This window comes from Lithobates pipiens, unplaced genomic scaffold (genome assembly GCF_037356315.1).
Source record: "Lithobates pipiens isolate NorthernLeopardFrog02 unplaced genomic scaffold, aLitPip1_a1.2 Scaffold_27, whole genome shotgun sequence".
Lineage (NCBI taxonomy): Eukaryota > Metazoa > Chordata > Amphibia > Anura > Ranidae > Lithobates > Lithobates pipiens.
In genome coordinates, this window is record NW_027507788.1 from 167044461 (window position 1) to 167068512 (window position 24052).

Consider the following 24052-nt stretch of genomic DNA (forward strand, 5'->3'; position numbering starts at 1 on the left):
GCCTGAATCGTGCTGTGTGTGTCCACAAACGCACACAGCACAGCTTAGGATAGTGTGCATGAGTGCCTCCATAGCAAGCAGTCTGCTATGGAGTCACTCAGAAAGGGGAGGAGCTAAGAATGCTGATGGTTGACCCCAGACGAGCAGTTCGGGGCCACTCTGTGCAAAACCATTGCACAGAACAGGCAAGTATAACATGTTTGTAATGGGGTTTTATTTTATTAAAATAACAAACAACTTATGAAACCAATGTGGTCTCATTATAGTACTTATAGCCTGTTAGTCTCTCTAGATATAAGAACATCATTTTCTTTCCAAATTACATATTAATAGAATTTCACTAGCTTAATGCAGAGCTTTAAAAACTTCTTTAAGTTTCTAATTTTGTTCAGCAATTTGTACCCTGTACTTGTACCATATCCCATGCAGTGTAAATTCTCAGATAATTCCCAGGATCTGTACGAAGGGCTGGTGGCAGGCATGATGTACCACCTGTACGCAGATGCAGAAATTAAATAATCAGCGGCATTTGAAGAGAAATGCCACTGGACCTGAAATAATCACTGGCAGATGTAGTGGTGATGGGACCCTGTGCCTGACACCACAGATGGAGGGTAGGGGTGCGCCATGCTCTGCAAATATCCTGTACATCAGTGGCGACAGGTGTTTTTTCTTTATTTGGAGGGGCGGCAAACAACCACACTCCCTTGATTGGTGGCACCTCCCAGCTAGGTTCAGAGCTGCGACAGGTGGGCATCTCCTCCTCTGCATCACGGCGGCTTCCGCTGTGCATCTCCTCCCTCCTCCACTTAGGCATCCAATAGGATCGCCTGTCCTTTCAGACTCATGACCTACTTCATGATTGGCCAGGAGGAGGATCAGTGTGAGAACAGCAAAATATAAATTCGCTATTCTCACACAACTGGGTGGGCTCTGAGCGCAATGCTCTGTGCCATGAGCCCTACCCCTTTTTTTTTAAAGCCTATTACTGCCTCTGGCACTAATCATGTGTTTAAACCCTCCCTAATTGGAATCCATGCATCTGGCGCCTTGAATGTAGATTAGGGGGCGGACGCATGGATGGGGTGGGCGGCGCCTGTGTGCCCCTGATGGACCACTGTTATAAGTACTTGGTGGATGTGAGCTTTTGCAATAATTTACAACAAAATTTACCCTGAATGAACTGAATTTTTGATCCATGTATGGACAGCCTGGCTATATCAGATGGCAGTGATCATTGTATTCGGGTGGCTGGGAAACTTCCCTCTGTCAGAATCAAGCAATTTTCTTTCCTGCAACCCGTGGTCACATGAGCCAATTCCATAGGCTACCTCTCATTGGCACAGTAAGTGCACCCTCAGCACTGAAACATCAGCTACCCAGTGACATATATGTGTGGCGTGTGCGCATTAAAGCCCACCCTTTTCCTGCTGCACATATGTATTATATGGGCAACAACAATTTAAAGAGTAAGCAGGAAGAAACGTATCTAACCCCTACAGTGTTCTTAATACTGGAGACGTTCCCTGGTCTTCCAGTCATGTGATCACTGGACTGCTGCTGTCACAGCCCACCCTACTGGCTCCTAATTGTGAACAGTGAGTGGGAACTGTCAGGGACCGTGCTGGGGGCTCTAAAGCAGCACACTCCACAGAAAATAGAAGTGCTGGCTGTGTGTCTATATGGGAACAACATGATGCTACAGCCTGTCATCCTACTGCCACATATATCATATTTAGTGATCCCTTCCTTGCCATAGTTAAGACACATGTACACACAGCAGACGTTAGAAGACTTGTTTCCAAAATACAGTTTTCAGTTATAAGTGAAGTGGCTGTTTTTTTATTGAGTGGGCCGCTACATACCTGGAGGTGTAGGCACAGCGGGGACGGATTTGTTCTGCTCTAATCCTGACAATTCAATCTCCTCTCTTTGAGATGATCCAGCTTTGTTACTGGAGTTAAATTCCTGGCTGCTGTTGTCAGTATAGAATAGCTCAGTGCTACATAGAACATGAGATGTGTCTGGTGAAATGTTCCCTGCAATATCTTCTCTCTCAGCTCCTCCAATGTTCCATTGAGAGATGACTGTGGAGTCCATAGTCCATGGAGATTCTTGTGTTGTTGATATAGAAAGTTGGCCAAATCCAAGGTCTCCTGATTTATATGGAGCCGCTTGCAGAGTCCCCAAATCTCTGATTTCCTTGTACCATGTAGGAGACTGAGAAGTTCCACCAGCAACCTGCATACTTCCAATCATTTCTGACACCCGGCTGGGCAATGAGACTGTGACAGGATCTGAAATGGTAAGGGGTGGAGATCGGACTGCTTTGCGACCCACCTTTGGTGATAGAGCTTGGACAACCTTCTCAGCAAAAGATGGGGCTTTTGGAATCTTCTCTGCACTGGGACTGCGGTCAGGGGTTAGGAACGGACTGAATAGCCTCTCCTGGAAAGGGGACATGGGCTCAGAGCTGTTGCCACTGGCAGGAGTTTGGGCTCCAATCTGAAATCTTTCTCTGCCGCTGCCTGGAGTGGTGTCCGTATGGAACAGATTGTTACTATCCAGCCCGTCGCTGTCCGGCTTGGGTGGGCTGCACTGGAAGGACATTGGGTCAAAGTCTAAACTGGCCACACCAATATCAGGTGGACTCAGATCCTCGTCATCATGAGAACGAGAACTTAACATGGCAGGTACATGAATAAGTCCTTCATCGCCATCGCTGTCCTGATCATGGGGTAGATTATCATAAGAGTTACATCGGTTACATCCATCCCGCAGATCCCCATTATAGGAAGCAGACAGGGCATCACTGCTGGAGCGTGGGCGCCGTGGTCGAAAAAGCTTTGATTCCACTGTAAATCACAGACAAGACTGTTAGCAGATCACAGTGCAATTTGGACTTTATAAAGTATTATAAATGAACCATCTCAATCACTGAAACCAATCTGATGCAAACCTAAAAACTAAATAAACTGAAGAGCGAGCATGAATTTGAGTGAATAGGTTAACTAGACATATCAGGTCTTATTAATCACATCTGAGCTTTTCCGAACATCTAAAAGCAGAATGTGCTGCGCTGAATTTTTGGGTGATTCTGATTCCCACATTAACATCATTAACCACTTCAGCCCCGGACCATTTTGCTGGCCAAAGACCAGACCACTTTTTGCGATTCGGCACTGCGTCGCTTTAACTGACAATTGCACGGACATGCGACGTGGCTCCCAAACAAAATTGACGTCCTTTTTTTCCCACAACTGGAGCTTTCCTTTGGTGGTATTTGATCACCCCTGCAGTTTTTATTTTTTGCGCTATAAACAAAAATAGAGTGACAATTTTGAAAAAAAAAAAAAAACACATTTTTTTTACTTTTTGTTATAATAAATATCCCCCAAAAATATATATAAAAAAATATTTTTTCCCTCAGTTTAGGCCGATACGTATTCTTCTACATATTTTTGGTAAAAAAATAAAATAAAAAAACGCAATAAGCGATTATTGATTGGTTTGCTAAAAAGTTATAGCGTTTACAAAATATGGGAAAGTTTTATGGCATTTTATGAATATTTTTTTTTTACTAGTAATGGCGGCGATCAGCGATTTTTATTGTGACTGCGACATTATGGCGGACACATCGGACATTTTTGGGACCATTGTCATTTATACAGCAATCACTGCTATACAAATACAGTGATTCCTGTGTAAATGACACTGGCAGTGAAGGGGTTAACCAGTGGGTGGCAGTGTAGGGGTTAAGTGTTCCTAGGGGTGTGTTACTAACTGTTGGGGGCTGGGCTTTCTTTTAGTGAACACTGATCTCTGCTCCAATCACATGGAGCAGAGATCAGCGTCACTTGTTGCTAGCCAGAACGGGGAGATGCTGTTTACAACGGAATCTCTCAGTTCAGCCGCCCCCGTAAAACGATCGCGGGTATGCCCGCGGCGATCGAGTCCGCGGGACCCGCGACTGGGCTCACGGGTGTCCGGACTAGCACGCGAGCACGCCACCGGCAGCGCGCTCGCGATGGCAGGGCGGCATTAAAGATTGGACGTACCTGTATGCCAATATGCCTGCCCGTGCCATTCTGCCGACGTACATCGGCGTGCGCTGGTCGGGAAGTGGTTATATAAATCAGGTTAGCAACCCTTCTCACAATAAAGCCAACCATAGACGGAGCGATTTTCTTTCCAATTGCTTGATTCCACCATAAATACAGGCAGTGTTGATGGTGGAATCCACTCCCGTGGAGTCATTGTGTTATCATGGTTGGGGTGGGGCAACACAGTGATTACTGCTAGCAGCTACAATAGCCACTAGCAATAATATCATGTAACATCTGACAGGCTAGTTGTACCCAAGTTGATCGATCAATCAACTTTGGTACATTCTGCCTGCTCATACATGGTTAGAACCTTAGCTGGTTCCTGCTGAACTGGCCAAGATTCAAACCGTCTATGGCCGACTTAAACACTTCTCTGGCAGATTTATCCGCCTTCCTGACTAGGCCATTTTTTGCTATACAGCATTCGTTTAACTGTTAACTGTATGGTCCTGCAACGCTGTACCCAAATACAATTTGTATCCTTTTTTTCCCACAAATAGAGCTTTCTTTTGGTGGTATTTGATCACCTCTGCGTTTCTTTTTTTTGTGCTATAAACAAAAAATTACCAACAATTTTGAAAAAAATATATATTTTTTACTTTCTGCTCTAAAACGTATCCAATAAAAAAAAATGTCTTCATCAATTTAGGCCAATATGTATTCTGCTACATAATTTTGGTGAAGAAAAATCCCAATAAGTGTATATTGATTGGTTTGCACAAAAGTTATAGCGTCTACAAACTATTTGATATATTTATTTATTTATTTTTACTAGTAATGGCGGTGATCAGCGACTTATGCGGCAGACAAATTGGACACTAAATGACACTGTTTGGGGAATGGTGACACCAATACAGTGATCAGTGTTAAATTATGTACTGTCACTGTACTAATGACACTGGCTTGGAAGGGGTTAACTGTGTGCCTAGCTGGTGTTTTACTGTAGTGGCGGAAGCATAGAGCCATGTCCCTGCTGAGCAGAAACACAGGATCCATTCCTTCCTTACTGACAGAAGGATGATGTGCCTTGTTTACATAGGCAGATTGCCATTCTTCCCGTGTGCTGAAGGACATCAGGCCCATGGGACCCACTATGTAAAATCACATGCCCAAAACCCAGGAGTGCAAGATCACTTATACACATGTGATCCTGCGCAGTGTGGCCACCCTGTAGCAGTGTAACTGCTACAAGGTGGTCAGCAAGTGGGTGTCATGTTAACAAGCAATAGACAGTTAACATGCCAGTGACCAAAAGCACATTGTAGTCTTTAGTTTGTTTTCCGTTTTTGCTATCAATTGCTCTTATAAAAGGCAAATTAAAAGTGAAAGATAAAGGCTAATACCTGGTATAAATCTACTGCACTAAACACAAGCAGATGTTTTACTAAAAACAGCAGCCTGGAAGATTCCTGTCATCCTTATTGTTGTCACACTGGGATTTAAAATACCCATTAAACAGAAGCAGAACATCTACAGTGAAATGCTCCATAGTCTCAAAAGGAAAGGATTGGTGCTTATTTTACAGAGATTTTTTTTTCCCAACAAGCTGGAAGATCTCTGTGTATGGCGGCTGCTTCTGTTGGTCTGCAAGTGTTTGTAATTGTCCCCTAGAGTAGACATACATGACCCAATCGTCAAACCACAAATCCATTATTTAGATTTCAATATACTATATGGCAAATAAAGCTGCAGCATTACACTTACTGTCAGTGGCATGCAGAGAACTCAGCGACTCTTCACTTTTAGCTGAACGCATAGTTCCTGTGTCACATCTTCCTCCTAGACAGACAAAAATGTATTTCCATCTGAATACCTGACCTGTGCCATCAAGCATATCAACAGAACCAATCATATAGCAGTCACAATGCCTCACCTGCCATGGCCATGGCCTTCATTTCAGTGGGTTCACTTGGATTGCGGGTCAGCTTCCTCTTGGACATTGATGATGAGGATGAGGACTTTCCCAGGTTGAAGAAGGAGCGCCAGCTGCCCACCGGGGACTTCTTCATCTTAGGCGGAGGCCTTTTCCTTAGAGGGCAAACACAGATCCATTACTGACAGCATAGCAACAACGATTTGGAGAATTAACAGGAGCCTCTCTATATAGCAATATTGAAAATGTCCCCAACTTCCTCACACACACCACAATGCTGTTGTCGGAAATGCATGGTAATACAGAGCGAAGCACAATTTTTTTTTTTTTTTTACCCTTTAGACATAGTTTAACCACTTCCCACGCAGCTTGTAGCAGAATGATGGCCAGGCAGTGCTTGTGTTATCCTGACTGGACGTCTTATGACATCCATCAGGATAAGCCGCGGGGGCACAAGGTGAGGTGATTGGTGGGGTGGTGCCTCACTCTACCACGTTCGGAGTTGCGGGGTGTCAAAGAGCCTATGACCTAGGCTCTTTACCACGTGATCAATCACAGAGTGAACCAGGAAGTGCCAGTAAATGTCTTTCCTCGGTTTGCGCTGACAGGGAGAGCTGATTGCCGCCTCTCTTGTTATGGGGGGCGTTTGCACTGATGATCAGCACAGCCCCCATCAGAGATGCCCATCACAGCTGCAAATCAGAGCCCATAAAAATGCCAATCAGTGCCCATCAGTAATGACTGTCAGTACCTCATCATCAGTGCTGCCTATTAGTGCTCATCAGTGCTGCATGTCATTGCCGCTTATCAGTGCCCATCAATTGTACACATTAGGGCCGCCTCATCAGTGCCCATTGGTGAAGGAGAAAACAACATTTTATAACCGAAACAAAGAAAAACTTCTTTTGTTTAGCAAAAAATAAAAACCTCAGTGGTGATGAAACACTATTAAAAGAAAGCTCTATTTGTGGGAGGAAAATTATAAAAATTTAGTTTGGGTACAGTGTTGCATGACCGAGCAATTGCCATTCAAAATGTGACGTCACAGAAAACTGAAAATTGTCCTGGGCAGGACAATTCCATCTTCCCTTGCACTTTGATTAGTCTATATACATACATAAACATACAAACACACACTATATTAACATAAGTATATGAACTTTATTGGCACCTCAGTCTTGGTCCATAGGGTTCAATATTGAGTTGGCCCACCCTTTGCATCTATAACAGCTTCAACTCTTCTGGGAAGGCTGTCCACAAGGTTTAGGTGTTTGTCTATGGGAACGTTTGACCATTCTTCCAGAAGCGCATTTCTGTGGTCAGGCATTGATGTTGGTTGAGAAGACCTGGCTTGCAGTCTCTGCTCTAATTTCTACCAAAGGTGTTCTATCAGGTTTAGGTCAGGACCGTGTTTGAACACTGGTGCGCAGTCATGTTGGAACAGGAAGGGGCCATCCCCAAACTGTTCCACAAAGTTTAGTGCATTAAAATTGTCCAAAATGTCTTGGTATGCTGACACCTTAAGAGTTCCCTTCACTGGAACTAAGGGGCCAAGCCCAACCCCTGAAAAACAACCCCACACCATAATCCCCCTCCACCAAATGATTTGGATCGATGCACAAAGCAAGTTTCATAAAGACATGGATGAGAGAGTTTGGGGTGGAGGAACTTGACAGTCCTGACCTCAACCTGATAGAACACCTTTGGGATGAATTTGAGCGGAGACTGCAAGCCAGGCCTTCTCGTCCAACATCAGTGCTGGACCTCACAAATGCGCTTCTGGAAGAATGGTCAAACATTCCGATAGACACACTCCTAAACCTTGTGGACAGCCTTCCCAGAAGAGCTGAAGCTGTTAAAGCTGCAAAGGGTGGACCAACTCAATAGTGAACCCTACGGACTAAGACTGGGATGCCATTAAAGTTCATGTGCGTGTAAAGGCAGGTGTCCCAATGCTTTTGGTAATATAGTGTATATACAGCACTGTGGCCCAGCAGCGGTACAAGGGCTTCCCATATGCTGTCAGAACAAAATTGAGTTGGGTTTAGAGCTTCTCAGCCATTCACAGGAAGCCTTGTATTTTTATTATTGACTGCAATGATTTCTCTGAATGTCTGAGAAGAAGATGGTGAAGTCATTAACCCGCCTCTCAACCCAATTTTGTTTGGACAGCAGACAGGAAGTCTTTGCTTAATGCTGAAATACATAAAAGACCTGGAGGTTGGGATAAACAGTTCAATCTCTGTATTTGCGGACAATACTAAGCTAAGCAGGGCAATAACCTCTCCGCAGGGTGTGGAAACCTTGCAAAAAGATCTGAACAAATGAATGGGGTGGGCAACTACATGGCAAATGAGGTTCAATGTATAAAAATGTAAAATAATGTATTTGGGTGGCAAAAATACGAAAACAATCTATACACTGGGGGGAGAACCTCTGGGGGAATCTAGGATGGAAAAGGACCTGGGGGTCCTAGTAGATGATAGGCTCAACAATGCCAAGCTGCTGCTAACAAAGCAAACAGTATAATGGCATGCATTAAAAAGGGGGTCAAACAATAATTCTCCCGCTCTACAAGAATTTGGCCAGCCACACCTGGAGTATGCTGTCCGGTTCTGGGCACCAGTCCTCAGGAAGGATGTACTGGAAATGGAGCAAGTACAAAGAAAGGCAACAAAGCTGATAAAGGGTCTGGAGGATATTGGTTATGAGGAAAGGTTGCGAGCACTGAACTTATTCTCTCGGGAGAAGAGATGCTTGAGAGGGCATATGATTTCAATATACAAATACCATACTGGTGACCCCACAGGGACAATAGGATTTTGTAAAATCCTTTTCTCTGTAATTTACCGACCAACGCAGCTCCTCTCTGTAACAAAATGGGTTGTCAGCCCTATTACTGGAGATGGAGATTACTAGGAAAAGTTGTAACACAACACTTCAGAACTTTCAGTTCCACCCAGGGGGTGGCCCCTGGGCTACAACCCCCACAGCCTGCCCTAGCAGACTCAGTACGTCAACAAGCAGTATAACGTAAAGAGAAAAAAGAGGGGTGGGTGCTGTGTCGGTCTGTGAATTACAGAGAAAAGGATTTTACGGCGAGTACAAAAATCCTATTTTCTCTTATATTCACTGACTGATACAGCCCCTCTCTATAACTACATGGGATGTCCCCAAGCAGTGCCAAACGAGGGGTGGGAAAAACGGCATAAAAACTTTATCCACCATGGCAAGTGGGAACTAGTGAAACTAAACCCACAAAAAAACAGCAGTGTGTGGAAAAACACCACCATATAACCGGGTATCCTCAACAGGAGTGATCCCCAAGACCGCAACATTGCGGAAGTAATGCAACAGTACTGCATTTTTATCGAAAAACCAGCTTGCATATCCAATTGCAACTACACGGCCGCCTGCAAAACTTTGCGGCCAAAACAGGCATCAGCTGATGCACGGACGTCTACCTTGTAGAACTTGGTAAATGCATAGACAGACGACCAGGTCGCCGCCTTACACACCTGAGCGACCGACGTTTGGTGTCGGAAGGCCCAAGACTTTCCGATTGCCCTTGTAGAGTGGGCCGTGACCGGAAAGGGGGGCACCTGCCCCTTCAAGGCGTAGGCTTGTACTACAATCTGTCTGATCCACCTGGAAATGGTGGCTGATGAGACTGCCATACCCTTCTTTGGACCAGCCACCGAAACAAACAGTGAGTCTGACTTCCAAAAGGGAGCCATGGCAGACAAATACACCTTCAGAGCCCTAACCACGTCGAGAGCGTGAAGGGCCACCTCTTTGGGGTGCTTCGGCTTAGGACACAACGATGGTAATACAATGTCCTCATTGATCTGAAAAGCCGAGACCATCTTCGGTAGAAAAGATGGTTGCGGACGCAACACCACCTTATCCCTATGGATGACCAGATAAGGCGACTTGCAAGACAAGGCCGCCAATTCCGAAACCCTCCTGGCCGAGGTAATGGCCACTAGAAAGACCACTTTCTGGTAAAGAGTCAACAGAGAATCTCCCTGATATTTTCAAATGGCGGTTTTTGAAGCGCCGACAACACCAGGTTCAAATCCCATGCGCACCGGAGGGACTACATGTCTTACCCCCCAAACGGATTTACGCACTAAGGAGTGCGATGCCAGGGGTCGTTGAAAAAAGACAGCCAGGGCTGAGATCTGACCCTTGATGGTGCTCAATGCCAATCTCTGGTCTACTCCTCGCTGGAGAAACAATAGGATCCTTGCTATGGAAAAGGAACGCGGATGCCAACCATTCTCCTCACACGTGGAAATGTAAGCCTTCCAGGTACGATGGTATATCTTCCTAGAAGAAGATTTCCGTGCCCTCAACATAGTTGGAATCACCGTGTCCGACAGACCCTGGTTCCTCAACACCGGGCTCTCAACAGCCATGCCATTAAAGCCAGCGATGGTAAAGCAGGATGAAAAATCTGACCTTGAGACAGAAGGTCCTCTCGCCAACGGCAGTCGCCAGGGAGCGTCTGCCACCAGATGCACCAGATCTGCGTAGCAGGGACGCTGAGGCCAATCTGGGGCCACCAGTATCACTGGGATCCCCTCGGCTTCCACTCTGCGAAGCAGACGTGGCAACAATTTCAGTGGAGGAAAGGCGTAGATCAGCTGATACTGATCCCACGGGGTCACCAGTGCGTCTGACACGTCTGCCCACGGATCTCTCGTCCTGGACACGAATCTTGGCACCTTCCGATTGAGACGGGAAGCCAATAGATCCACATCTGGTGTTCCCCACTTCAGGCACAGCAGCCTGAATGTCTCCGGATGCAATGTCCATTCTCCTGGGTCCAGCATCTGCCGACTCAGATAGTCCGCCTGCCAGTTTTCCACACCCGGGATGTAAATGGCTGACAGGGCCGGAACGTGTCGATCTGCCCACCGAAGTATGTGAGCGACCTCCTAAGCAGCGGCTGCGCTTCTTTTTCCCCCTTGGTGATTTATGTATGCCACCGCAGTGGCGTTGTCCGACTGAATCCTGATCGGACGCCCTTGAAGTCTCACTGACCATGTGTGGAGACACAGCCTGATCGCTCTTGATTCGAGCAGATTGATCGGCAACTCGGATTCTACCATTGACCAGAGGCCCTGAGTCGACTGAACCCCCATCACTCCACCTGGATAGACTGGGGTCCGTAGTGACCACCGTCCACTTCAGAGGAAGGAACGATTTTCCGGACTGAATCGTCGGGAACCTCAACCACCAGAGCAGAGAGTCCCTGACTGGTTGGCTCACCTGGATCTCCAGGGACAACTGAGACTTATCCCATTTTAACAAGATCTCCTTCTGCAGTACTCTGGTGTGAAACTGGGTGTAAGGTACTGCTTCGAAGGAGGCTACCATGAGCCCCAGCACCCGTATGCAAAACCAGAGCGACAACCACTTGCGGTTCATCAGCAGTTTCACCGTGGACCTGAGAGTCTGCAATTTTTCTGAAGGGAGAAAAACTCTCGCTTCCCTGGAATCCAACAGCAAACCTAGGTACTCCAGACGCTGGGTCGGCACAATCACAGACTTCTTTAGGTTCAACAGCCACCCAAATTCTTGCAGGGTCTGCATGGTGAGCGCCACATCCTCCTCTAATTCTAAGGCAGAAGATGCTCTCAGGAGGAGATCGTCCAGGTAGCCCACGATCGCGATCCCACGTTGTCTCAGCAATGCCAATACCTTGGTAAAGACTTGGGGAGCTGATGCCAGACCAAAAGGAAGAGCCACAAATTGGTAATGGGCTTCCCGACTGCAAAACGCAGAAACTTTTGATGCCGAAGGCATATGGGTATGTGCAGGTACGCATCCTGGATGTCCAAGGACGCCAGGGAGTCCCCCTTGATGGAGTGTAGCGACTACTGAGCGAACTGATTCCATCCTGAACCTCTGCACTTTTACAAAGTGATTGAGGGCTTTCAAGTCCAAGATTGGATATACCCCTTCCTTCTTGGGAACCACAAACAGATTTGAGTAAAATCCCTAGAAGCGCTCCGGGTCCGGAACCGGTACAATCCCCCCTCGATTCAGCAAGTCCCTTACCGCCCCCAACAGGGCTTCCCGGCAACCTGGGGATACGGGTATGCTGGAGGGGAAGAATCTGTTTGGCAGCCAAGAGAGGAACTCTATCTTGTAGCCTGTGGAAATCAGATCGCAGACCCATTGGTCGGATAACCGGGAGGACCACCGGGATGCAAACTCCCAAAGGCGACCCCCCACCCATATCTAGGGCAAACCTTCATGTGGTAGCACTTTTGTTCGCAGGCTTGCGGTTCCAGGGATGTTTTTGACCATCTGTGGGCGTCCTGTCGGGCTGGGGACGTTTTGTCGAAGCACCGGGCGGACGAAAAAAGCCGATTGTGAGCGGAAAAAGAGGGCCCTTGTCTGCGGCGTGGCTCTTTAGTCTTCCTGGCCTGTGGGAGTAGAGTACTCTTACCACCAGTGGCATTTTTAATAATGTCATCTAATGAGGCTCCAAAGAGCCGGTCGCCAAGGAAGGGAAGATCCGTCAGGGCTTTCTTGGATGCCTGGTCAGCAGACCAGCATTTTAGCCAAATCAGGCGCCTCAGCACCACAGCTGACACTGAAGCCCTGGAAAACAGAGGGAGAGTATCCAGGGCCGTCACAGACGTACTTAAAGAGGAAGTAAACCCATCAGGGTTTACTTCCTCTTTCATTCCCTGCAAAGGCAAAGCATAATGGACTACTATGCATCGCATAGTAGACCATTATGTGTCACTTACCTGACACAGGAGCCAGCGAAGTCACCACTGTCCCCTGTAGTCCGGCGCATCCATCTTCTCGGTGGGGTCTCGCAGCTCCGCCGCTGTCATTCAGTGAAGCCGCGATGAAGTCACTCCCACGCATGCTCAAGGGAGCTGACACGCGCGGCATCTTCGTAATTGACGATGCCGCGCTCAGTGCGCCTTCGCGCCGCTGTCTACGGGCAAATATCTCCTAAACCGTGTAGGTTTAGGAGATATTTCTTGGACCTACAGGTAAGCCTTAATTTAGGCTTACCTGTAGGTCAAAGTGGTTTGTAAGGGTTTACAACCACTTTAAGGCCTTGTACTAGTTGGTCTGCTAGTTCCAAGCAAACAGACTCAGTCAGTGTCTGCGACACCAGTGTGGATGCCAGTACAGGTCGCACGGCTGACCCCACAACCGTAAACAAGGAACGAGCCACGCCTCGGCCTTCCTGTCCGTGGGATCCTTGAATGCAGGAGTCCCCTCAACCGGGATCGTGGTTACTTTGTTTAACCACTTAAGCCCCGGACCAATTTGCAGCCAAAGGACCAGGCCCCTTTTTGCGATTCGGCACTGCGTCGCTTTAACTGACAATTGCGCGGTCGTGCGACGTAGCTCCCAAACAAAATTGGCGTCCTCTTTTTCCCACAAATAGAGCTTTCTTTTGGTGGTATTTGATCACCTCTGCGGTTTTTATTTTTTGCGCTATAAACAAAAATAGAGCGGCAATTTTGAAAAAAATTCAATATTTTTTACTTTTTGCTATAATAAATATCCCCAAAAAAAAAAAAAATTTTTTCCCCTCAGTTTAGGCCGATATGTATTCGTCTGCATATTTTTGGTAAAAAAACAAACAAAAAAAAATGCAATTAGCGATTATTGATTGGTTTGCACAAAAGTTATAGCGTTTACAAAATAGGGGATAGTTTTATAGCATTTTTGTTAATAATTTTTTTTTTTTTACTAGTAATGGCGGCCATCAGCGATTTTTATTGTGACTGCGACATTATGGCGGACACATCGGACATTTTTGACACATTTTTGGGACCATTGTCAGATATACAGAAATCAATGCTATTTAAATGCATTGATTCCTGTGTAAATGACACTGGCAGTGAAGGAGTTAACCACTAGGGGGCAGTGTAGTGTTATGTATGACGTTATGTGTTTTTTTTATCGTAGGGGGGCGTCACTGATCGTCCTTTCCTATAAAAGGGAAGAGACGATCGTGACAGCCACACAGGGAAGCATGGGGAGAGGTTTGTTTACACAGACCTCTCCTCGTTCTTCAGCTCTGTGACCCGATCGCGGGACACCAGCGGCGATCGGGTCCGCTGGTCCCTCAGCCATGGAGCACAGAGCTGAAGAACGCTTTTTAGCATCTTTCTTCCCACGTACTGCCTCTATCTCGGCAACAAACTAATTGAGGACCGCCGTAAGAGTGCAGTCCCCAGGTGACCTGGTTGCAATTGCCTGGATTTCGGGGGAAGAAACACCAGTTTCTGAAACCATGCTGACCCTACCCTGTCTGCCACCCAAAGGGGAGTTAGGACAGTGACAGTCCCACCCTCCTGCTGCCGCTGACTGAGGAGCTCTTATTTTGCTGGACTCGCCACCCTGGGCAGTTCCGCTCTGTATTACCGCAGTGCCTGATCATCCCCAGTGCTCCCAGATGCAGAGAAAGCAAAACTGTGACGGTGGCCGGCTGGTCGTATGATCGGTGAACAATCTGACACACGTGTCCAGAATCACAGGATAAACCTCCCAGCGCTCTGTGATGACCAAACAGGAAGCTGAGAGCACAGGGGCTGCTGCTAGAGCACAAAAAAAGCGGTCCGGCTACAAGAAAATGGCCGCCAGTGTCCTAATAGAGAATCACTAGGAAAATGGCTGCCGATCAGCGATATGAGAGGCTAGAGAGAACATGTAGCAGACACAGTGCTGCACAAACACAGGGGCAGACTACACAGGCATCCAGCGGCACTAAGCTGCAGGACCCAGGCACCCAGTACAGCTAAACCCCCAGGTGAGAGCCCGGGTACACACGCACACCGCTCAGCACATGCCCAGCCCCCACCCCACCCCCCGTGAGGGGGGGGGGTGAAAGGAGGGGAGTTGGGGACAGGGGAGAGAAGAGAGGGGGGTGAGGGGGACCCCCGAATCGACCTCCCAGGGAGTGCCCAGCTGCTCCACCCTGAAGACGCAGGGAGAGCTGTACCTACCAGTCCTGAAGAGCTGGCGGACATTCCATGGTAGTCAACTCCTGATCAGTACAGGGAAGACTACTGGCCCGGCAATACTATGACGCAGACATCAGTAGCCCGGTCATACGTATGCCCCGGAGCATAAAGCTCACCGACCACCTCTGGAGCTGAGGTATGTCGTGGCCTGCCGAGCCGTAGCTGCGACCTGCACACGATCGATGGCCGGACTGGGGAGACTACAAGGATAAGTGAACCAGCCGGCTGTTGATAGAAGATCACAGGATCATTCATCTTGCGCAAAAAGCCAAGATTCTGCATCAAAAAAACACAGACCTATGGGCCCGCAGGGTTCCTAGGTCTATCTCCTTCACTAGGCAAGAAAAAACTGAGTCTGCTAGGGCAGGCTGTGGGGGTTGTAGCCTAGGGGCCGCCCCCTGGGCGGAACTGAAACTTCTGAAGTGTTGTGTTACAACTTTGCCTAGTAATCTCCAGTGATAGGGTTGACAACCCATTTTGTTACAGAGAGGAGCTGTGTCGGTCGGTGAATATAAGAGAAAAAACATTTTTGTGGAAGGGAGTTTAATAAGACACATGGCCACTCATTTAAATTAGAAGAAAAGAGGTTTAACCTTAAACTACGTAGAGGGTTCTTTACTGTAAGAGCGGCAAGGATGTGGAATTCCCTTCCACAGGCGGTGGTCTCAGCGGGGGGCATCAATAGTATTAAAAAATGATTAGCTAAGCACCCGATCGACTGCAACATACAGGGATATACAATGTAATACTGACTAATAATCACACACATAGGATGGACTTGTGTCTTTTTTCAACCTCACCTACTATGTAATATTGTATACTGTGTGTAGGTGATGCTACTTATAGCACTTACAGCAGCTGCAGAAGTTAGTAAAGGAAATAGCTAATGATTTAAAGTGGAAGGGAAGGGAAAATGGAGTAAGACTTTAATTTTTAAGTGGTGACTCAACATCAGGATTTCACCACCAGGTGGTGCTCCATGCGAGATTAAGTGAAGAAGTATAAATAGAAGGTCTTAGGCTTGCTATACACTATACAATTTTCCTGTTCCACTTTCCTTTAGATTTACCAAAAACCATATAATATGAGGTCAAACCTAAACCCTTTCAATTTGTATGCAATCAGGCAGACCCTTGCACTACACAGTTGAAGGTAAATCTGAAGAAAATTGTATAATGTATGGCCAGACCTAGGGTATTTCCAGCTTCTTGAATTTTGTTTTCCCCAAAGAAAATAAATATGTAAATTGATAACGAGTTTTATTTTTTCAAAATCCAATGGTATACATGGATGAGTATGTAATGAAGACAGACTGAATCAGAAAATGATAGGAGAGTAGATCGTGTATAGGGAAGAAGGGAGGAAGCACGGCATTTCTAAACAAATTCCTCTGACTAAAAGTCCATATTTCATGTAGAATTGAATGAAGGAGTAAGTGGATATTTATTTCATAGTAATTCAAAACGTGCAACATTAAATACCCCTTACTTACACTGTAACTACTCCAGGATAAAAGAACACTTGGTATTACAGAAGCATTTCTACAGCTCTTCCACTAGATGGCAGACTTGGCTATACTATTCATGTGTGTGTAAATCGTACTCCACACCCTTCTCACCTTTCGGATGGGAAGTCGATGACTGTGTGGAACTTTCCCTGCAGGGCAGCTGGTCCTTCTCCCACCTCAATGTATTTGCTGTCGGCCACCACAGGGGAATTGATCTGTGCTTGTGTCCGCGCTTGAGCCTCTTCCAGGCTGAGGAGCTTTGTGGATGGTGAAGAAACCAGAAGAGATTTGGGCCGAGACAGGGATGTGTGACCTAAAGAAGGAGAAAGATTCTCAAATAAAACTTCTGTTGGATACAATTCTGACACCTATGGATCCCCAAAACCATAGTACTTTTATTGTTGTATACACAACCCATTTCCTGTTAGTCATAAAAGTCCAATATGAAAGGAGTTTTGCAAAGGTTTTTTTTTCCTTTTTTTTTCTCTAATATGCATTTTGTCACATCATGCCAACCAGGAGATAGAAGAAAGAACAAACTCTCCTCTCTTTAGCAGCTTTTTGGTGACAAGAGAAACGGGCCACTGCAAAGGACTAAATTGATCCACTAGTAATTTCCTCACAGGATATTATTTTTTTAATTGCACATCTGAAGTGCAATGCATAAAAGCAAAATCTTATAAATAAAAGATTTTGTTTGTAGTTTACTTTTCAAACTATGCAGTAATTTTATGGATGAGAATTACCAATCCCTTCTAGAAAGCTCCATCTTGGGGTAATGAAACATTGCAGAGGACACACAAACTACACTTTCATCCTTAATGTAAGCATCCCTTTTTTTCTACAGGTTAGTTTCTAGCTTCAAAACCTCTGATATCATTTTATCAAGTGCAACTATAGAGGATTTGGTGAAACTTAAATCTTCGTCATTTTGAGGGAACCTGTACCTCTACAAATATGGAACGTTTGTTTAAAGGTGTCCATCCTTTGACCCAGCACTGATACCTGGTTATATTTATATATTATATAAGCTATACTGACAACCTGTATTGTTCTACTGGCCAAATGTTGTGGCCATTTTCATTGTTGACTAAATTCTTGTATCAAAAAATAAATAAAAATAAGATGAACTCTAGGTATTGCTCTTTTTTGCATACTTACATTGCTCCAACTTGGACCAATGCAACTATGCATATATGACATGTGAGATATGCATACATACTTGCATAATCCTTTCTACCTCGTCCAGTCGGAGAACACCTTGTATTCATTAAAATGAAAAATGGGCGGGGGGGGTTACTAGAACTGGAGCACTCAGAATCTGGTGCAGTGGTGGACGGTAGCCAATTGGCTTCATACTTCAGCTTGTTCAATTAGGTTTTGACTATAAAACCTGATTAGTTTCTATCCAGAGCTGCACCAGATATTGTATTCTCTAGTTTTAATAAATCCCCCTATGCCCCCCCCCCCCCACTGTGTTCTACGAGTGGGCAGCAGTACCAAGCAAGAGATCCCCTGTGGTCTGTATGCAGGAGGTAAAGCTTCCTGGCACAGGACCCCGATAAACACTGCTATCACTTTATTTGTACCTGCTACAATAGTGATTGTCAGCTATCCATTCAGTATGAGATGTGCGGGAACCGAAGGACACAAGCACGCTGCTATATATCCTCCAGGTAATTGCAAAGACTTCTTACATTTTTTGAAATATTTAATTCTTTACTCCACCAGCGACAAGTGCAATTGCAAATCCGCTGCTGGAGGATCAACCTATATACATACTGCCTTTTTACTGATGTATTTGGGCAACTTATATTATGAATGATCCACTAGATAGTTTCAAAGCAAACCTTAGCAGCAGGAGGAGGCGTGTGGTCCTTGGCATCAAGTCAGCTGCAAAACCCAATCAAGTAAGTTTAGTTTATTTAACTTTCTGCCTTTGTTTGCTGGGAATGATAAGCCATCATTCCACCCAAAATTCATGGGACAACTATTATTTTTTTTCTTTTCTTCTTTTTTAGCTGGGCATTATTTGCTATCTGTGGCCACCTTTGGCACTGGATTTCTTTTTTTTGACGCAGCTGAACATTTCACCATTTCGGCAGTTTTTGGTCCCTTTTTAGGAAATCGTGGTAAGCAATGGTGGCCTGATAGGGGAGACACATTTACATAACTTTAAACAGTAGATGTAAAATTATGTGTATTTATATATATGCTTTTTGAATTAATTCAAAATATTCTATTGTTCTTTACTAGAAGGCATTGTATTGTACAAAGGGATAGCATCCCTTGAGAAAGCCCGATGTAGGGGTGAAACATGTTGGGAAGTATCACCTTGCTGCATCGTTTATAATGCATAATTTGCTGTACTAGCCATCATGTATTTCCTTTTTCTCTTGTATATTTTAATGAACAAATTCTTGTTTTTGTTGTACAAAAATAAAATAATTTTTTACACAATATATTTGATTTATGATGTTGCACCTTTAAAGTCCCCTACCAATGCCCTAATTTATTAAAAGCTGGGATGTGGTGCTAAAAAATAAAATAAAAATTATTGGATGAGCCCATGTGCATATAATATCGCATACTTACATTAGCCTAAGCTGGACCAATGAAAGTATGCAATAAAGATAATACCTGGAGTTCCGTTTTAAGGTGCAGGCTCTGGAACCTGATCCTAACCTAAAGGAGATGAATCCTTACATATGTGTTTAGACTCTTCTGCCCACCATGGGGCAATGTACATGTAGTATTTTGTCCAATGTGGTTAGATGACTCTTAAGTCTAGTTATGAAGTCTGATCTGCCGTGCCAACCCCTGCAGAATGCTACACCCAGGAAAATTGCTGCAAATGCCTTGCAACCGTGTGCAATGCATGTAGTTGCAGCCCATTTGTCAGCAAAAATGGGGTTACAACAGGTGGTGAGAAGACGTCACATAACTTTCTCATGGCCTGCGAGTAGTCTCTGGAGAGTGCTCCAAATGCGGATCAGGCTTCAAAGGAAAGGGAGATTTAGACGCATTTTTCTAAATCTACCCAAAGTGTTACATACACTGCATTTATGTCTTGCTTTTAGATGCTCCTGTATATTTGTTAAGCCCCAACGTAAAGAAGCTCACCTGCACTCTCTCGTATGACAGAGCTGAGTTTAGGACTGAACAGAACTTCCACATGGTTCAGGATAAATTCCACCACCACCGACTGGATGCGCACCTCCATGAATGCTGCTGTTCCACTGAAACACGCAGACTCAATCTGCTTAGATCTAAACAAGAGATCGAAATGGGTCAGAACAGAATGAGAAATTGACAAAGAGATTTTAAAAGTTTTTCTTTTCTCTACTTGAAAATAAATCCATTCGCCTCTGTTCTTGGCCCGGTCCCTAAAGAAGAAAATTCACTTTGGCTAGAACAATTATGTTGATCACAAATGTTGCTGTTATGCTGTTCACAATACTGGCTCAGCTGATAGAGGTGATCACATAAAGAAAAGGTTTGTGACATAAGGCTAATCAGTAAGGGCTCCATGTATGATACCAGTAGTTCAAGTGCAAGTGACTGGGGAGGATGGAAATGTAATTTATTTTATAAATCTCTGATCTACACAATGATAAGCCAGTACCACGAGACGTTAACTGCATAGCATGCAATGGGGACTTCATTCAGCACTGAACTGTGCAGAAAAAAGGAAAAGGAAAAAGAGGAGAACAAGGAAAGATTGTGTAATAGGGGAAACCTAAGGGGGGGGGGGGGGGGGGGGGCCTTTATGTTCTAAATGGAACATGTGCAGTGTCTGATTCCATTTTTAATCCATGCTAGTGGTACTGAGAAGTGGGATTTCACTGCCAATGGTCTGTAATTCAGATCAGCTTCCATTTTAGTCTGAAAAATAACTTTAAATGGTTTTTACTGCTTTATCACACCAGTTCTGTTTAAACGCTTAACACTGGCTCCACCAGCCATTAAGAGAAATTGTAATGCCTAAATGAAGGGTATTCATTTCATGGGCTTCCTGATCATGTGATCAACTGTTGATTACGTGTTTGGAAACCCATCCTGCTGGTTCCTGGTTGCTGTTCTGTTATCAGGAGCTTTCGGAGACAGCATTGTCATAGTGCTGGGGGCTCATATATGTTTCAGCACAGAGTAAGGCTTACCTCTGTGCTGCCATATATATTCGTATGGGTACATTTCCAATATATTCACATTTCTCCAGCACAGAATAAATACCCAATGATTTGCAAAAAAATCATGGTCCTCCTAACATCCTGTTTTGGCTTACAACACCGTGCCTTTGCTGGACTGAAATCTCAACCTGAGTTGTAAACCCTGCTGGACTACAGAACTTTGACTATCTCCCTGCCCCTTTCTACATGTACACATTGATTTATTTCCCAGCAAAAACATGCCACTGCCTTCAATCCTACTATTGCTGTGTGTAGGGAAATGGCTCTATCAAAAGCCCGTGCACCCCTGTGTAGGGAAAAAGCTCGTGGAGGATGTAGTTCTGGGAGATTCTTACATCTCTAAGAACTGAGCTCTCAGCAGCTGGTCCTGCAAAAAGTGTGCTTATGATGCCAGAGGGAATCATTTCTCATTACAGAAACGAGGTAAAATAAATGATGCTGGGACATTCTTGGTGATGATTTCAAAATCACCAATGATATAATGGTGGGTAAAACAAACAAAATTTTACATAAAAGGAACCAGTATTTAATTATGAGTCTTCTATTTTGGCTGGAAGAGAATTCATGGTAATAGCATTTTTTCCTTTTTGATAACCACAGAGAACAATTTGGCTTCATGTAACAGATGTTTATCAGTGTGGCTCAGCTTCTTCCGCCAGATCACTAATCAAACACAGTAGTGCAAGGCGCCTCCTAGCTGGGATCCTCAGAGCTCTGGAATGGTCCAGTCCTACAACTCACTGACTTCTGGGCTGGAGGGCATGGCTTCTACTTCTAGGGATTACTGTTACTGCACACTCTGTATAGTAACGCATGTTTGGAAAATATAACTGTACAGCAGAAATCAGTACTTGGCCCTGCTCAAGTGTTAGAACCACAAAAAAAAAATATGTAAAAGTGAGGACAGGCCTTCTACACTTTATGTACCATACCGAGGTGTAATGGTCCCATACCGGAGGAGGTTGGGGGCCCACACAATAGCCAGGTTCTTGGTGTGCATGTTGGTGATGGAGCAGTAGGTTGCAAGGCGGGATAAGTGGCGCATAAGAAACTCCAGCGTCCTGCGAATGTAAGATAATGACAGTTATACTCCTAGATAAAGTCTTCCGTGTTAAAATTCACTCCACCTATAAATACTTGTCATGGTATAAATGTTACATAATTTACTTAGTGGTGCTTATTGTCAACAAATGAGGATATCTAGCCCACATCCCTAAACTGAATAAATTGCAAACAGGGGGAGTTTTCCTCTAACTGGGACTTTAAATGGCAGTGCTCCTCTACAGATCAAAACTGTAATTATAAAAAAAGTATTATTTTATTAGAAAAAAGTAAAAAAAATAGGATATAGAATACACAGGATGTGCATGATGCAGATACAGAGATGTGCAATGATAACAGTACAGTTGAAAACAACCACTACTCTGTTGGGAAAGATAGGGCAACAAAGATAACCCAATTGGTTTAGAATCAGTGATATTAGTTCTCTTCTTCGGGGGTAAGTGGTTAAACACACACTTGATAAAAGACAAGTATGAGAATATATGCACTGTTGAACAAGCATACCATCAAGAAATTGAATTAAACAGTTTATATAGAACAATTGATCATACAGCTTGCATAGACAATCAAAGATCTTGCATCCAGATTAAAATATTTGGAAATGATGCAGCCTTAAGCCAAACACTTTGGGTCCAGAGAGAAATGGATGCACGCAGAAGAGAAACCCAAGGCCCAAAATAGCCACTTACAAAGGCGCTCCAAATGGGCCCCAATTGGATCCCACATATGACACGGAGCGACAGATATTGCTGGAGACAAAAAGAGAACATTAATATTTCTGAATGATACACAAACAGGGAAGGACCTGCTAGTGGTCTGAGACAACTAACTTCAGGTACTGAAATGGTATTGGAGCAGGCACCAATTTTATAGGGATGCCTATTGGCCAATCCTGGTAGCAGTGTGGGGAGGGGGTTAACAAATATGGAGCGCCCCCCGAGTCACCGGCACACGAAGGCGCCTCCACCACAGTTTCCTGATGGAGAGAGGGGATATCCAGCATCACAGGGATGCCAGATGGGGCGTGGTAACGTCTGGTGACGGCCCGCTGGACGTGACATAATGGCAATGCCATCCCACGTCGGCGTCTCGTGGGGCACATGCAGAGTCATGGCAATAAGGTGAGCCTGGCTTCACTACTCTAGTAAAGGGGATGCCGAATACATCATAAAAGGCGCTATGTCACCGGACACCAGACGTTACCATGCACCATCCGGCGTCCCTGTGACACCGAATATCACCTCTCTCCATCAGGAAACTGTAGCGGAGGCACTCCATATTTGTCAGCCCCTCTCCTCAGGTTTGGCTAATAGGCATCCCTCATCCCTATAAAATTGGTGCCTGCTCTAATACCATTTCATGCTGTGCACCTAGGGGTGATAGGATCATACTGGAACCGAGCTTCAACCAAGGTAACTTTTGTGGTAACAATTAGCCACGCAACCTTTTTCTTGGGGGGTACTGTGGTTATATACAGATATTTACAGATCGGCACCATTGCATGGGTTCATATTTATGCACGTCACTGAGTGACTTGATGGTGTGTTTTTTCTGTTCCCCCTTTAATCTTTATTTGGGGCAGATGGAGTACAAGTACCCGAAGTTAGTTGTCTCAGACTACTAGCAACTCCTTCCCTGTTCATGTACCATTCAGAAATAAGTTAGATATGTATAATCTGAATAGACATTTATATAGTCATCTTAGTGTAAATTTCCCTTTCTCTGGCTTTAATACTAGATTAATTTTCTCTTTTGTCCCCAGTGATATCTGTCACTCTGGGTCATAAGTGGGATCCCATTGGGGCCGATTTGGAGTGCCCTTTGTGAGTGACTATTTTGGGCCTTGGGTTGTAATGCGTGTTTAACAATGCATATATTCTCATACTTGTCTTTTATCAATTGTAGACGTATTCACATCCTGTGTTTAACCACCTACCCCTGAAGAAGAGAACCATTATCGCTGATTTGAAAAGCGTTGAGTGATCTCTGTTGCCCTATCTTCCCCAGAGTAGTGGTTGTTTTCAACTGTAATGTTATATATCCCTGTATCTGCATCTTGCATATCCTGTGTATCGTATAGCCTATTTTTTAACCTTTTTCTAATAAAATAATACTTTTTTTTTAGAATTACGGTTTTGATCTGTAGAGGAGCACTGCCCTTTAAAGTCCCAGTTAGAGGGAAAACTCCCCCTGTTTGCAATTTAAAGGTTACATAATGTGAGTCCCAACCAGTGGCCCGCGGAGCCCTCTGATGTGGCCCTCGACCTCCTGCTTTAAGATTCACGGGTTGCCGACCAGCC

General features: G+C 44.9%; 1 protein-coding gene across 9 annotated transcripts in view; it reads right to left on the reverse strand.

Annotated features, from left to right (window-relative positions):
• Positions 1-24052, reverse strand: part of ARHGAP32 (Rho GTPase activating protein 32) — a 445777-nt gene that overhangs the window by 18098 nt on the left and 403627 nt on the right. For 7 of the 9 annotated variants that reach the window (XM_077457864.1, XM_077457863.1, XM_077457860.1 and 4 more), the window contains 6 exons: positions 21623-21751; positions 19624-19769; positions 16612-16813; positions 5980-6134; positions 5811-5885; positions 1866-2855 (listed from right to left, as the gene is read on the reverse strand). In XM_077457864.1, the coding sequence (XP_077313990.1) occupies positions 1866-2855; positions 5811-5885; positions 5980-6134; positions 16612-16813; positions 19624-19769; positions 21623-21751 (1697 nt within the window). The remainder of the gene's footprint in view (positions 1-1865; positions 2856-5810; positions 5886-5979; positions 6135-16611; positions 16814-19623; positions 19770-21622; positions 21752-24052) is intronic. The other 2 variants (XM_077457866.1, XM_077457861.1) reach the window with 1 other exon arrangement.